This window comes from Pecten maximus, chromosome 17, assembly GCF_902652985.1.
Source record: "Pecten maximus chromosome 17, xPecMax1.1, whole genome shotgun sequence".
NCBI classification, from domain to species: domain Eukaryota; kingdom Metazoa; phylum Mollusca; class Bivalvia; order Pectinida; family Pectinidae; genus Pecten; species Pecten maximus.
In genome coordinates this window covers 26,311,936-26,327,550 of record NC_047031.1, presented here as the reverse complement: position 1 = coordinate 26,327,550, position 15,615 = coordinate 26,311,936, and the positions used below count along the sequence as shown (strand labels likewise).

At 37.8% G+C, this 15,615-nt stretch overlaps 1 protein-coding gene across 1 annotated transcript; it reads left to right on the top strand.

Moving 5' to 3' along the window:
- The first annotated feature begins 6,502 nt into the window (after positions 1-6,502).
- On the top strand, positions 6,503-13,456 carry LOC117315260 (zinc finger protein ZFPM2-like). Its single transcript, XM_033869407.1, has 2 exons — positions 6,503-6,678; positions 12,611-13,456. The coding sequence occupies exon 2, from the start codon at positions 12,614-12,616 to the stop codon at positions 13,454-13,456; it is 843 nt and encodes a 280-aa protein (XP_033725298.1). The 5' UTR covers positions 6,503-6,678; positions 12,611-12,613.
- The last annotated feature ends 2,159 nt before the right edge of the window (positions 13,457-15,615 follow it).

Below are 15,615 nucleotides of genomic sequence, written 5' to 3'. Positions count from 1 at the left end.
TCCGGCTTTCCTCTACCTCCAAAACCAGGCATGTCCTTAAATGACCCTGACTGTTAATAGGACGTTAAACTAAATTATTCTAATAAACCAAATACACCAAAAAATAAAATATTCAACTAGTAATAGAGCTAGCTATGTTATTAGATTACAAATTAAAATCAACTTCCGCTATATTTTTAGATGGATTTGATTCAAACAATTGTCAAGGATAATCTTTATGATAATTAATCCATTCATAATACTACACATATTTCATCAAGAGTAGTGTATCAGATTTAGGAGGGGTAAAGAGTAATATTCTTTATAGAGGATGTCATTAACAATTTTGCATTATATAATGATCATGTCACAGTGAAAAATCAATATTATCCTTATGGAGCCAAGAAATCTGTAAGGCCATCTTTAAAAATATCTGGGTTTGCTGTAACCCAATCAAGGTTTTACGTACCTATGTATAGGTGCACGTACGCGTGGTGCTGAAATTTTTTTTTATTCAGTTCTGAAAACAGATTTTCAACCTTCAATACAAACAAACCATAATGTAAACTGTTTGGAAATCCTTATTTGTTTTGTGATTTTAAACAAAAGAAGCACACACAAAGCTAATTTGGCATTGCGAGACATATTTTCAAACTTTCAAAGCAACTTCTGGGCATAAATATCCGGAACAGTCAAGTCATTAAAAAATATATATATATTTTTCACAATAAAATTTTCTGAGAAGGCGCATTTTTTCTGGGTCGGGCGGATTACGCCAAACCAACTATATTTTTATTTTGGCTTAAGTTGTATGTTCTGAAGAACCCCAGTCATGGCCAAAAAAGGTCTCCTTTGCCTGTTGTGATTAACCCCTACTTGTTGAATATAAGATGTTGTTATGGTTCATAGAATAAAGATTGGTCTATCCAAACAATATCTGGAGATTACATGACTAGATCAAAACTTATGACCTATAGCTGTTGCTGACAAACATAATGAAGCTTATATACAAGATATGTTAGTTTTATTGTAATAACTGATCTTATTTGGCCTTAACACCATTTGCTTCAACATTCATTACTTATATAAATTTTATTTTAATGGTGCTTCCACATTTAATTTTTTTTTTGTCCATACAGGATAAAATCCAATATTTATGGATTCATTCCATAAGCTTGTGATATTACATTAAAACATTTTGGCAAGTTTTTGAGGTCGTTTGTGGGGATCGAAACAAGGTGAGGAATGAGGACATTTATATGTTACAACAATTTCTAGTTTTCAAACCTGATTTCACATACAAGATCTAGAACATGTACCTTTTAGGTTTCAAACCTCATTTCAAATAGAAACTCTGTTTTATTATGTAAGACTGAAGGCCTTGTAATCTATATCTGTACACTATTGTACACGTGTAATGCAGGGATCGACACTTAACAGTAGTCCAGCAGCCCAGGGCTACCTGGAATCTGGTTGGGCTGTCAGAATTTATGTCCAGACCAGCAGCCCACAACATTTTCAGCCAAATGTATAATGTCCAGCTAAAGTTTTCTTCATTTCCTTAAATGATTTTATTTTCAAAACTTATTTTATAAAACCCTTTGGCGTAAGTTCTTATATTTTTTTATGCTCAGAATGAACTAGAACGCAGGATACTGCATCTATAATTCAATGTTTTCCTCCGTGTTGGTTAGAGGCTAAAAGGACATGCCTCCAAATCCCCCAGGAGAGGCTTCACCTTTGGCAGCCCGGGTACCTCATGTCAAAACCTGGAAGCCCGGCGGTCTGTCGAGGCGATTAAGTTAGTGTCAACCCCTGTAATGTCAAAATATTATAGAATATATTATCATTTACTTTTTCGTATGTATCTAGTCATATTTTTACATTAAAAACAAATAACCATATTATCCTGCGAGTATCTCATTATTGTGTCTAGAATTTTACTTGTTCTCTACTTCAATATCATAATAGGTGTTTAGTCTCACCTGGTAGTCACAGGTTTCTGTCTGATTATTTTGGTGCTAAATTGGTGTTTGAGACTGGACAAAAATCATAAACTGTTATATCCTTTATAATTTATGTTATATATGATTTATATGCATGTCCTGATAGAATATATGTACTTCAATACCTTCAAATCAAATCACATGTGATTACCTATTGGAATGAATGTTGTGATAATTTTAAAAAGGTATTATAAATGTACTCCAGTGTATTATACAGAGTTATTGCTCTTTGTTTGCTGTGCATGGCCTTGTATGGAGAATATCTGGCAAAAATGCTTTATGACCTGAATATTCCTAATTTGACCTGTTAGACCCTCTTTGAATTGCAGTGTAATCAATACATACAAAAAAGACATCTTGACCTAAATGTATTACAGGTATTGATGTTTGCTCGAAGACCAGAACTTAATCTGGTACATATTTCTTAAACGGTACTGTGGATCTGGGTTCTTTTTAACGAATTTTTGTTTTCTTTATTTGATTTTTACATTTAAAGGGTTGTAAAAGTTGTTTTTTTATTATATTTAACCCCTTCTTTATCCAGAGTTATGGCCCTTTTTTTTTAATAAAGAAGTTTAGTCTAAAGTGCAAGATAGTCTAGGTTAATAATTGCACTTTATATTAATAAGTACATGTCAAAAAGTAAAATCAACATTGGCCGTTAAACGTGTGAAGCAGACTGCTGATGTAGACTAGAATTTGAAGAGATTTGTATCCATTGGAACCATCTGAACTTAATGGAGTGTGTACATGAAATAAGTGGGTGTTTATATTGATATTGTAAAAAGCTTTGTTAATTTAATTTAATTAACCACAATAATATTTCAGTAGAAATGTTAACCTTTCATGTTTTCTCTCTGGTGAATGTAATCTAAGTTTATTATATCAATTTTATTTATTATTATTAGACGTTATTGTTCAATAATTTAATTTTGCTTGTAACAAGCATTTTCATTGGCTCAAAAAATTATGTTATCATCTCATAACATAAAAAAAATAAACTGTGACGTCAGCGGAGTAATCGTTGTTCACGGGATTTTGTATTTATCGATGTGTTTTTAAATATCTGGAGCAAAATAAACATGTTAAACTTAATGAAAATGTTTCTTATCGTTGTTAATTAAATTATAAGGGTTAACTGTAATATTTTTTTTACGTTATTGAGCAATAACACAAAAAAACTGGGGTGTACTCTTTTCATAAACCTTTTCGCGGTTTATGAAAAGAGTACACCCCAGTTTTTTTGTGTTATTGCTCAATAACGTAAAAAAAATATTACAGTTAACCCTTAATCAGATTAAAAACTTTGCATCATTTTGAAGTTGTTGAAATCTTCTGAATGTAGCCATAGAGAAAGATAAGTCTAAGTCCATTATGTAATATATTTTTGTTTTCTAGTTCAGTAAGGAAGTTTTTTATCTCAAATGCCAGATTTCCTAGTTTAGATGGGAGACTCCAGAATTTTTACCCTAAATTTAGACATGAAGTTGATGGATGCGTGTTCTGCTAAAAAAATGTTGGGTATAATACATTAATACTGTATAAACCATTATCAATTTAATCATCAACTAGCTATGTATTATACAGAGTTATTGCTCTTTGTTCACCATGCATAGCTTTGTACAGATTATGATATGAACAAATTATTATTGAATGTTGTTACATGTATTTATTGGATTAAACTTTTGTGTTATTTTTGAGTTATGGAAGATAAAAATTAATCTTCTGAATGCAGTCATTGTTGTTCAAAGATTACCAGGTATACGTCTGAAGTCCATATATGTACCTTATACACATAGACTCGTGATATTGGAGTATAAAAGGCCATTCTTTTTATTACATGATAAAATATGTTTGTTGATAATTTTAATCAGTTAATTTGTATTCGTGATGTTAAAAAATCCAATACATTCAGTAGAATGAGCAGATGAATATATGAAAGTATTTTATTAAGAGGAGGTCTTGGAGGTACAATATTGTGCTTTGAGACATGAACTAAATTAACAATGGAATTAACAAGAAGTTTTCAAGTACAAAAATGTATACATTATGAATATAATCCATATAATGATGGCCCTCGATGCCTTAAGGTTTAAATAAAATATTGATATTAGTTACACACATTGACTCGTGATATTGGTAATACACATGGACTCGTGATATTAGTTACACAGATGGACTCGTGATATTACCGGTAGTTACACAGATGGACTCGTGATATTATTTTGTGCTTGTAATTTGCCATTGTTTCATTACATGATAGATAAATTATATGTTGATTGTCTAAGAGAAGTGATCCCTATTTTGAAAGTTCTGGAAAATAAAAAAAAAAATTTGTTATTTTGTTTTTTTTATTATGCTATTAGAGTTGACAAAGGGACTTGAGAACATGTTATGATATAGGTGTATTTGGACCTATTCTATTTTGTATTACAGTGCGTTACAAGTTCTTAAACTTGTTAAGTAGAGTTATCTCTCCTGCCCCGATTCAAATCATCCGGTTTTGTCGATCATCAGAAGCTAAGAAAAGCGGTAAATTTCAAACAGGAGGTAAACAAATTTGAACGATCATCCGGATTCACAAGCCTATAAAGATATTCCTGATAGTTTTTTTCGGCATAGCCGTATAATTTTCTTTTGGCCCCGGATATGACGCGACAGGTGGCGTTACCTGTCAAGATGTAGTATGTGATTGGTCAATGTAGCGGTAAATGCAAAATGCAGATATGCAGTTAAATACGAAACAATGAAGTTAAAAACGAAGCAAAGTTAAGATTGAATGCAAGCTGAATAAGTGGATGTATCTTTTCTAATGACAAATTAATAAAATCATATTCCTGATCCAAATGCAGTCTTATTATCACTAACAATGATTCAAACTGATATAATTTTGTTATCCGTTCTGAAACGCATTAGTTCGGTTATTTCACCAACAGTTTTACATTCTAACGGAGCTCTTGTAACCACCAGCATTAAAACTATGCCGTTTATCTTTTTTAAAGATATTTCTTGTTTCCTATATCTATTGTTTTTCAGTATGTGTACCGATTAATTGCTGTTTCTATGATATTACTGGCCTGATATCAAGTGAATTAGCTCATGTAATATTTTTGCATATGTCTTTAGTGTAATCTACCCCTTTTTTCGACAGTCAGAAATTGATTTTAATGTCATATTTATAATGATGTTACACAATGAATTGAAAATTGCACAATTTTTTTGTCCTCAGCATCTTGAATTTAAAACCTTTCAAAGTGTAAGTTTTCTCAGTATCTGAATTCGGTTTTTATTTTCTATGAAACTCGCCTCAAAGGTTAAACTTTTAAATCTCTTTTAATAAAATCTGTTGTTTAACCAGAGACATATATACAGAGTATATATGTCTCTGGTTTAACCATGAACGTTTATTTTCAATGGTTAATTCTTTAAAAGATTTATTGAAAGTTGTAAACAAACAAAAAGATCCTCTCAGAAATTTTCATAATTTTACCTATCCTCAAAGTTTAAATATCGTCGAAATTTTAACTCCATGTAATCAGCACTATAATATAACTGTCGATATGCCTTCCGAACGCTGTAACTTTTCCTGATATTTCTCATTGTTTACCTGCATGGGTACTTTATATTACGTTTTCATATATATACTCCTGTTGATAAAATCAATATTATTGCGTTTACACACAACTACACCTGTTGATAATATTTAAGGGTTAACTGTAATATTTTTTTTACGTTATGAGCAATAACTCAAAAAACTGGGGTGTACTCTGCATAAACCGCGAAACGGTTTATGAAAAGAGTACACCCCAGTTTTTTGTGTTATTGCTCAATAACGTAAAAAAATATTACAGTTAACCCTTATAATTTAATTAACAATGATAAGAAACATTTTCATTAAGTTTAACATGTTCATTTTGTTCCAGATATTTAAAAACACATCGATAGATACAAAATCCCGTGAACAACGATTACTCCGCTACTTCCGGTATAACTGAAAGTAGTTCCTTTTATTTTTTTTATGTTATGAGATGATAATATAATTTTTTGAGCCAATGAAAATGCTTGTTACAAGCAAAATTAAATTATAATTAAGTATTATTACGTTTTATGATACATATGACTGTTGATCTATACGTTGATTTGTTTACACCTGCCCTTATATTTTGTGTACACTGCTTCAACGTCTCTATGTAAATACTATAGTAAGTAAATTCCACAAGCATTACACAGGAAGAATGTCTTCATGTAAATTTAGGTCAAATTGACCTCAAGACATTTTGCCTGTGTATATATTTTACAATAAAAAAGTCAATGATTTTGATTTCTGGAAAATATCTTGAATATAGATATTGAGATATAACAAAAAAGGGAGTGTCCTTTAAATAAACGGCGATAGGGTTTATGAGAGTACGCTCCGTTTTGTTTTGTTTTTGCGTAATGGTGTAATGAAAATAGATAACACATACCGATCAGGCATCGTTGTGTATTGTTTACATGTGTTCATCCGGGTCCTGAACTATTCTCGTGCATTCTTCCGCACGCTTGATTATGTAATCCTACCCTTGCATGTAAAACACTTGAATGACTCAGATGGTCTATATCGGAGGGTATAAAAGCCGGCTCTGACAGAACACAAACACTCTGATTTCGGCATCCAAACTGTACAGACAGAAGCGGAGAGACCCTAAGAAAGGTAGCTAGTTATGGAAAGATAGATGTGACCACGGTCTTCTCCTTGATCCATCAACTAATCGTTTTAACACAGAGTGTTTGGCAGAGGCTGATAGGTTAGCGACTACAATTTAGTTGGCGACTACAAGCAGGTAGTCGACGGTCAAGTCAGCAACTACAAGGTAGTCGGCGGGCATGTCAGCGACCATACTATAAGTAGTGTTGGTGGTCAGCAGCAAACACCAGGGGTTAGGTGGCCGATGAAAATACATGGGAACAGTCAGAGCGTATAATCATGTTCGATTACACATATTGCTAGTCACTGAATCCCCGTAGCCGTATAGTCAGCGGTCACACACAGACCGGCGACCAGTAATTATAACTAGCCGTTGTGAGTGGTACGGGACGAGTTATAGTATTAAGATTAAGTGTCAGCGGTCAGACAGACCACTGTATATATAAAACTTATATTTTATGTGTTATATGTTCTCGTTAAATGTTAAAGGCTACCAAATAGTAGTAATATTTGTATATATTTGCATCTGTAGACTAGTCACTAACCAGGATCTATTAGAGGTAGTGACGAACCCATTTGTAAACGTCACAAATTTTGGTGGCAGCGGTGGGATCCTGGTTATTTGACAACTTGTTTGTGACATTTTAGTAGTCTACAGTTTATAAACTGTTGTTGATGTAATAATAATAATAAAAAAAAAAATTGTTTGTTACTTATATTCTCTCTGTGATATAATATGGCAGAAGGCTATACCAGTGACCAGTCTGACAGGGAATCAGATAATGGTCTTGACTTTAACAACACAAGTCATATTCATTTTGATTTCTCAACCCCTATCACACAACCCAATATACCGATGCGGAAGCACGCAGTTGTCGACTCTGGGTTTGGAACCAAAGAAAAAGATACTCGTCTAAAACCGGAGAGGTTCTCTCCAGACTATAGTCTTGGATTAAGGGACGAAAGTATACAAAAGTTTGAACAAGAGATTAAAGAGCTCGGAGAACAAATGAAACAGATGCAGGCTAGCAGTCACAATCTATTGTCTCGCACTAAACCAATGACATCTGTACCATGTCCGCTGGGTGTGGATAATGATCACAGACTAGATGGTCACAAATATGACAATGTAACCACCAGAAAAAAAAGAATGAGTAGAGTTGCCAGCAGGAGGGATGCTGAAGAAACAGATGATGAAGTCAGGGACATGTCGACAAAATATAAAAGTAAAATGGTTACCGTGAAAGCGGCAACATATGACGGCACATCTCCATGGGTTGACTTCAAATCACATTTTGATGCTTGTTCTCGAATAAACCGATGGACTGATAATGAGAAAGGTCTCCACTTAGCAGTAGCATTGCGGGGCCAAGCTCAAGGGATACTGGGTGACCTTGACATTCCTAAGCAGCAGGATTATGAGTCGCTAGTCAAAGCCTTGGAGGAGAGGTTTGCTCCCCCAAACCAGACTGAGCTTTATAGGGTTCAGTTAATGGAGAGGCGTCAAAAAGCATCGGAAAGTTTACCAGAACTGGGACAAGCGATTAGACGGCTTGTGAACTTGGCATATCGCACAGTGCCAAATGATGTTAGGGAGACATTGGCTATGCAACAGTTCATTGAAGCACTTGCAGACTCCGAGATGCGCATAAGAATCAAACAGTCGAGGCCTAAGAATTTGACTGAGGCCATACAACTATCGGTTGAATTAGAGGCATACAACCGCTGTGAGAAGAAATCAAAGGAAGGCCAATCATATCTTAGAAATACTAATACTGAAACATCTGAGGGGTCAGAGATGTTAAAACTGCTCCAGGACATGCAGAAAAAGCTAGAGTCTCTGGAAAAGGACGTTGGAAAGATGAAGTCTAGAAGTAGGTCTAATGTGGTCAGGAACAAGAACTGCTTTAACTGTGGTGAGGAGGGACATTTTCGTAGAAATTGTCCCAAGCCTGACAAAAAGAATGACCCTAATAAAAGTCAGAAACAACCAGGGGCCCAGCAGGTGAACACCCATCGTCGACAGAGACAAAAGAAACCAAGAGCTGGCATTGGGTTGTCTACAGCCGTGCAGGAAGCAGGCATGTATATAACTGCCGAAGTTCATGGAACTAAAGTAAACCTATTGGTTGACACAGGGGCAACAGTCACCATCATATCAGAGCGAGTGTTTGATAAAATTACAGAATCAGCTAAACCTCGCCTGAGTAGAGTTCACCAAGATGTTTTAACAGCTAGTGGTGAGAAACTTGAGGTCAAGGGCAAAGGGAGTTTTGTCATCCGGCTTAATAAGACAAAAGACATTTATGTGGAAGCAATTATTGCTAAGATTAATACCGATGGTATTCTGGGTCTAGACATAATGCAGGAGAGAAATGGGTCTCTTGATTTCAAGAAAGGTGTTCTCACACTTGATGATGTAACGGTACCGACATTCTACGAGGGTGCTATGGGTTGCTACCGACTTTCACTTACAGAGAAGGTAACCATTCCTGCCAACAGTGAGGTCGTGGTCCAAGGGAAGGTATGTTTACCAGAAGGTGAAACAGCCAGCAAACTACTTCTAGTTGAGAAACCAGCGACTTTTCTGAAGACAGAGAGAGCATTAGTCGCTAGGGCACTTGTGCAGTATGATACTACGGTGCCTGTAAGATTAATGAATCTGGGCAACGAGAGTCAACAATTTTACCCAGGGACAACGATTGCTCAGGTCAGCACTATTGAAGGTGTAATGGGAACCGTCGACGAACCGACACCTAACAAAGTAGCTGGACTTAGGGCAGATATCCAAACATTGTTGAATGACTCCAAAAATAATCTTACAACAGATCAATACAACGCTGGGTATGAATTGCTGCTAAAACATCAGAACCTGTTTGCCGTTACTGACGACGATCTGGGTAGAACAGATTTGATTCAACATAAGATCAACACTGGGGGTGCCAAACCCATAAAACAGCCAGTAAGAAGAGTGCCAGGCAATCTTGGTCCCGAGATTGATAGACAAGTAAAGGATATGCTTGACAGAGGGATCATACAGAAATCCTCCAGTCCATGGAGTTCTGGGATCGTCCTCGTGAAAAAGAAGGACGGGAGCTTACGATTTTGCGTGGATTATCGACAGCTGAATGCTGTTAGCATTCCGGATGCGTATCCACTTCCACGTATTGACGAGGCTCTTGATCAAATGTCAGGTTGCTCGTGGTTCTCAACACTCGACCTAAACTCCGGTTATTGGCAGGTTGATTTGGCTCCTGAAGATCGCCAGAAGACTGCATTTGCGACAAGAACAGGTCTTTATGAGTTCACGGTCATGCCTTTTGGTCTAGCGTCAGCTCCTGCGACATTCGAGAGACTGATGGAAACGGTACTAGCAGGTTTACAGTGGCAGACCTGTTTAATTTACCTAGACGATATAATCGTGACCGGGAAGACATTTGAAGACATGATTGAGAATCTGCAACAAGTGTTCAAACGCTTACAAGAAGCTGGATTAAAGCTAAAGGCGAGAAAATGTTGTCTGTTTGCCAAAGAAGTCATTTACCTTGGCCACAAGATCTCGGAGGAAGGTATCTCCACCGACCCAGATAAGGTGAAGAAAGTTGCGGAGTGGCCAGTCCCAGTCAACATCAAACAACTGCGGTCATTCCTGGGGTTCTGTAGTTATTACAGAAAGTTTGTCAGAAACTTTTCTGTGATTGCGAAATGCCTACACAAGCTGACAGAAAAGGGACGGAAATTTGATTGGACACCTCAGTGTCAGGAAGCGTATGAGATTCTGAAAAGAGAATTGACAAGTGCAAAAACTCTGGCCCACCCTGATTTTAGTAAAGAGTTCATACTCGACACCGATGCGAGTCATGAAGCTATTGGGGCTGCACTATCACAGGAAATTGATGGCATAGAGAGACCCATAGCATTTGCAGGACGAACATTGACCAAGGCAGAGAGGAAGTATTGCGTAACGCGTAAAGAGTTACTGGCTGTCGTCAATTTCACAAAATACTTCCGGCATTATCTGTATGGCAGAAAGTTTACTGTCAGAACAGACCACAGTTCGCTCAGATGGTTGCTAAATTTCAAAGACCCAGAGGGCCAGATGGCAAGATGGCTTCAGGTGTTAAGCTCATATGACATGCACATCATTCATCGACCAGGGAAGCAACATCAGAATGCCGATGGACTGAGCAGGATCCCTTGTCGTCAATGCAACTTTGACCCAGACTGGGAACTGAAGGCAGACAATCGAGCAACTGAATCTACAGCTCAGATAGTGAGGAGCATAGACACTTGTAAATCTGATGAAAAAGAAAAACGTGAGAAAACCCTGAGCGAAAAACAAGAGGAAGATGATGACTTAGGTCTGGTTATTGACTGGGTCAAGAAAGGGGAAAGACCTGGGTATAAGTCCATAGGTGGCAGAAACAAAACAGTGAAATCCCTATGGTCACAGTTTGAAATACTGTCCATTCAAGATGATCTATTGGTGAGAAAAACACAAAAAGGAGTAGTTCATATCATAGTTCCTAGAAACGAACGTCGCACAATCCTTGGTCATGCCCATGATAACAAGACAGCTGCTCATCTGGGAACAAGAAAGACTCTTGCCAAGATCCGCCAACAGTATTACTGGCCTGGGATACAAGATGATATCAAACGATATGTCACTGGTTGCACGATGTGTGCTAAGAGCAAGAACATGACAAAAACCAAGAGAGCACCTATGCAGATAACTGAATCGGGATACCCAATGGAGCGCATAGCTATGGACATTCTGTGCGAATTGCCGGAGACCGATGATGGCAACAGGCACATCTTGGTTATCTCCGACTACTACACAAAGTGGACAGAAAGTTTTCCAATGCAAAACATGAACGCAGAGACCGTAGCACGCATACTGGTAGAAGAAGTCGTCTGTCGATTCGGAGTCCCCAGTATTATCCATTCAGATCAGGGCTCTCAGTTTGAGAGTGCATTGTTTCGGGAAATGTGTCGTATACTGCAAATTCAAAAGACCCGTACCACTCCCTACCACCCGCAGTCAGATGGTATGGTTGAGCGGTTCAATAAGACACTGGTTACCATGTTGAGGGCATTTGTGAATGAGCGACACACTGACTGGGACAGACACTTGCCATATGTCATGATGGCATATCGGTCAACCGAACATGAGACCACTTCCAATTCCCCAAACTTCATGATGCTTGGAAGAGAAACTTCTACTCCACTAGATCTACAATACTCAATGCCACGAAATCTGAAAGCATTACCACAGAATACATGGGCGTGGGAGCTACAGGAAAAGATGGAAGACGCACATCAGTTAGTCAGAGAAAGTGTAAAGGGACGAATGCTTAGACAGAAGAAGCTTCATGATCAGAAACTCTCCTGGCAACCATTCAAAGCTGGTGATGATGTATTCGTTTTCTTTCCCAACGTCAAGACAGGACAAAGTTCAAAGCTAGCCTGTCGCTGGAAGGGTCCATTCCGAGTGATATCAAAACTCACTGACGTCACATATCGCGTACGCTGTGGGCGAAAAGGGAAGCTACAAGTAATTCATGTAGACCGCATGAAGCCAAAAAAGGTTCAGATGCTCAGGAATGAGAATGCAGAGGATTTTGCAAAAGTTAAAGAGCAACAGACTCAGGTTGACGAGAGTTGTTTCGAGAGCAAGCAAGTTGATGACAGTAGAAGTGATTGGTGTGAGGAGAGTGCTACTTTCAAAGAGAGTGAAAACGAGTCTGGGAGAGACCTTAAGAATATTAGTTCTAAGAATATAGAAACTAACCCAAAACAGGGTCGCAGACATAGGAAAGCACCTGCCAAACACTCTGACTATATTTTGTACTAGTCTATGTCTTGAGATGTTTTATCATAAAATACCTGTATCACATGAAGAAGATATACCACTAATCAAAGCTTTTGGTACTTTCAGAGAATGGTAAACACAAAGACGACCCCAATGAAGGCATGTCCTATGTGCAAGTTCAGAACCGCTGGAACAGAAGAGCTCAGGGAGCATCTTGTGATGTGTGGTCTGAAACACTCTGAAAAGAAAGCATTTGCCTGTACGCATTGTAACTTCACGACTACAAAGCAAGTATACCTTACTCGTCATGAGAAAAGACATATCGAAGAGAAGGGTATGGACAAAAACAGCCAACCTGAGACCGTCCATGTGTCTAATCTACCAGAGGATAAGCAGACCGCAGGATCCAGTGACAGCTCAAGCAGCTCCAGTAGTGATAGTGACGATGGGTCGGATGATGATTCCTATCCTTCGCCTAAGGAAACAGAAGATTGGCAAAAGCAGGACCCTGGGAGCTTACTGTCCGAGGAGTCGGAGAAAGAAACTACTGAGCCAGTTGTCCCATCTGACAACAGACCTTCAACCTCAGCTACAGCAGTGGCCACAAATCCTGTACCCCCGGATGATTCTTTGATGGGTCGGGTGATCAGGAAATCAACAAAACCTACACTGCCATTTCATAAGAAGAGAATAGCAGAACAAAGTGGTGAACCAGGCAAAAGGCTACGTGCCACAGATCTGCGACATGTCATCCCGAAACCAGTAACTCTGGATCATCCCACGAAGCGACATACGAGTACGGTTAGTCGACGTTTTGTTAGTGTTGGAGTCCAGACGGAGCCCGCCATGAACAAAACTAAGCGGACAGTCACGACCACTTATCGATATCATGATGCAGGCAAGCAAGTGAAACAAACCACGGTAGATGAAACCTATTTTTATTTGGATACCTTCACTGGAAATAGAGAATAGGCTAGATGCCCACAACATTTGGACGGACCTCACTTAAACGAAGTGTCCATACACTAGTGTTTCAACACTGCTGGATTAATAAAGAAAGTTTATTTGTTTTGTAAATAATTGTTTTCCTTTGGTTCTTATGATTTCGTTCTAACATAATTAAGAAGCATGGAAGCTTCAACCTCGAAGGCGTGGGTAGTGTAATGAAAATAGATAACACATACCGATCAGGCATCGTTGTGTATTGTTTACATGTGTTCATCCGGGTCCTGAACTATTCTCGTGCATTCTTCCGCACGCTTGATTATGTAATCCTACCCTTGCATGTAAAACACTTGAATGACTCAGATGGTCTATATCGGAGGGTATAAAAGCCGGCTCTGACAGAACACAAACACTCTGATTTCGGCATCCAAACTGTACAGACAGAAGCGGAGAGACCCTAAGAAAGGTAGCTAGTTATGGAAAGATAGATGTGACCACGGTCTTCTCCTTGATCCATCAACTAATCGTTTTAACACAGAGTGTTTGGCAGAGGCTGATAGGTTAGCGACTACAATTTAGTTGGCGACTACAAGCAGGTAGTCGACGGTCAAGTCAGCAACTACAAGGTAGTCGGCGGGCATGTCAGCGACCATACTATAAGTAGTGTTGGTGGTCAGCAGCAAACACCAGGGGTTAGGTGGCCGATGAAAATACATGGGAACAGTCAGAGCGTATAATCATGTTCGATTACACATATTGCTAGTCACTGAATCCCCGTAGCCGTATAGTCAGCGGTCACACACAGACCGGCGACCAGTAATTATAACTAGCCGTTGTGAGTGGTACGGGACGAGTTATAGTATTAAGATTAAGTGTCAGCGGTCAGACAGACCACTGTATATATAAAACTTATATTTTATGTGTTATATGTTCTCGTTAAATGTTAAAGGCTACCAAATAGTAGTAATATTTGTATATATTTGCATCTGTAGACTAGTCACTAACCAGGATCTATTAGAGGTAGTGACGAACCCATTTGTAAACGTCACAATGGGCACATAACTTTAAAATATATTCAAGTTAATCCTGATATTTTAATTTACCACAATGTTTGGGCTGGTAACACGAATTTTGAAGCTTATTACAAGTAAGGTTATATTATTTGACGTATACCTCACCATTGGGACAGAAACTGCCCTTAGAATGTTATATGATACATCATCTGTCCGAGGTAATCACAGGTATAGTGTTTACACAACGAGCGGGTTGTTGTGTATGGCATTTCTTTCAACAAAAACACCAGCTTTAGCGAGTGTTGTTTGTAGCTCAGCTGGCACAAAGAGCTGTCCGTAGTCAGGCGTACGCGTTTGCCCGTTGTCAATATGCTGCATTTGGTGATGATATCTGGCTTGTTATGTATGTATCCGTTACTATCCGTGGTCATTATCCTGATGTTAGTACGTTCCTATAACAGAACCGCATGGTTCCGGTTTGTAATGTTGTGAACTGCCATTAAAATGTTCCAAGCAGTGGTGCGTTGTCCTGGTAGTTTATAAGTAAAAGAACCAATACAAACACAACAAGTAGCATGCTGGGATAAAAGACAATTAAAATTGTTCTACTATACTACCTACTTTAAAGGTCACAGGGTCATTGATTAGTCCTTAGATTGCGATACTTACTGAAACGAATCTCGTCTGTCCTTGAGGTCGACCGTTTTAGTCAATAAAGTGAAAGAACTCAACCCATCAGATCAAGTGCAGTGCGTTTAATTCAGTTTTCTCCAGATACAAAGATGTTCTCTCTCTCTGTCTAATTATTTTTAACCAGATGATGTTCAAGAGTATATCTACACAAACTTTCAAAGTACAAATGTTTTGATTTATGGTAGACGAGTCTAAAAATATATTGTAATTGGTAACAAGAGAGTAAGATATACTGTACAGTTTACATTGTCAATTCTTATAGTGATCTGTACAATTACTTTGGTTTAATGACAAATATATATTTAACAGTGATGAAAATTGATCAACTCTTCTATTTTACTACATGAATTAAGAGATTACACCAAATATATTTTGATAAACTACAAAAGAGGTATTTTAGAGGAACTTTCTTGGTTTTTTGTTGTTGTTTTTTTGGGGGGGGTGTCTACCACAGAACTTACCGAAATGTACGTCATCACT

Excerpts from the sequence above, each read along its gene's own strand:
- LOC117315260 (XM_033869407.1), top strand. The coding sequence starts at position 12,614 with ATGGTAAACACAAAGACGACCCCAATGAAGGCATGTCCTATGTGCAAG.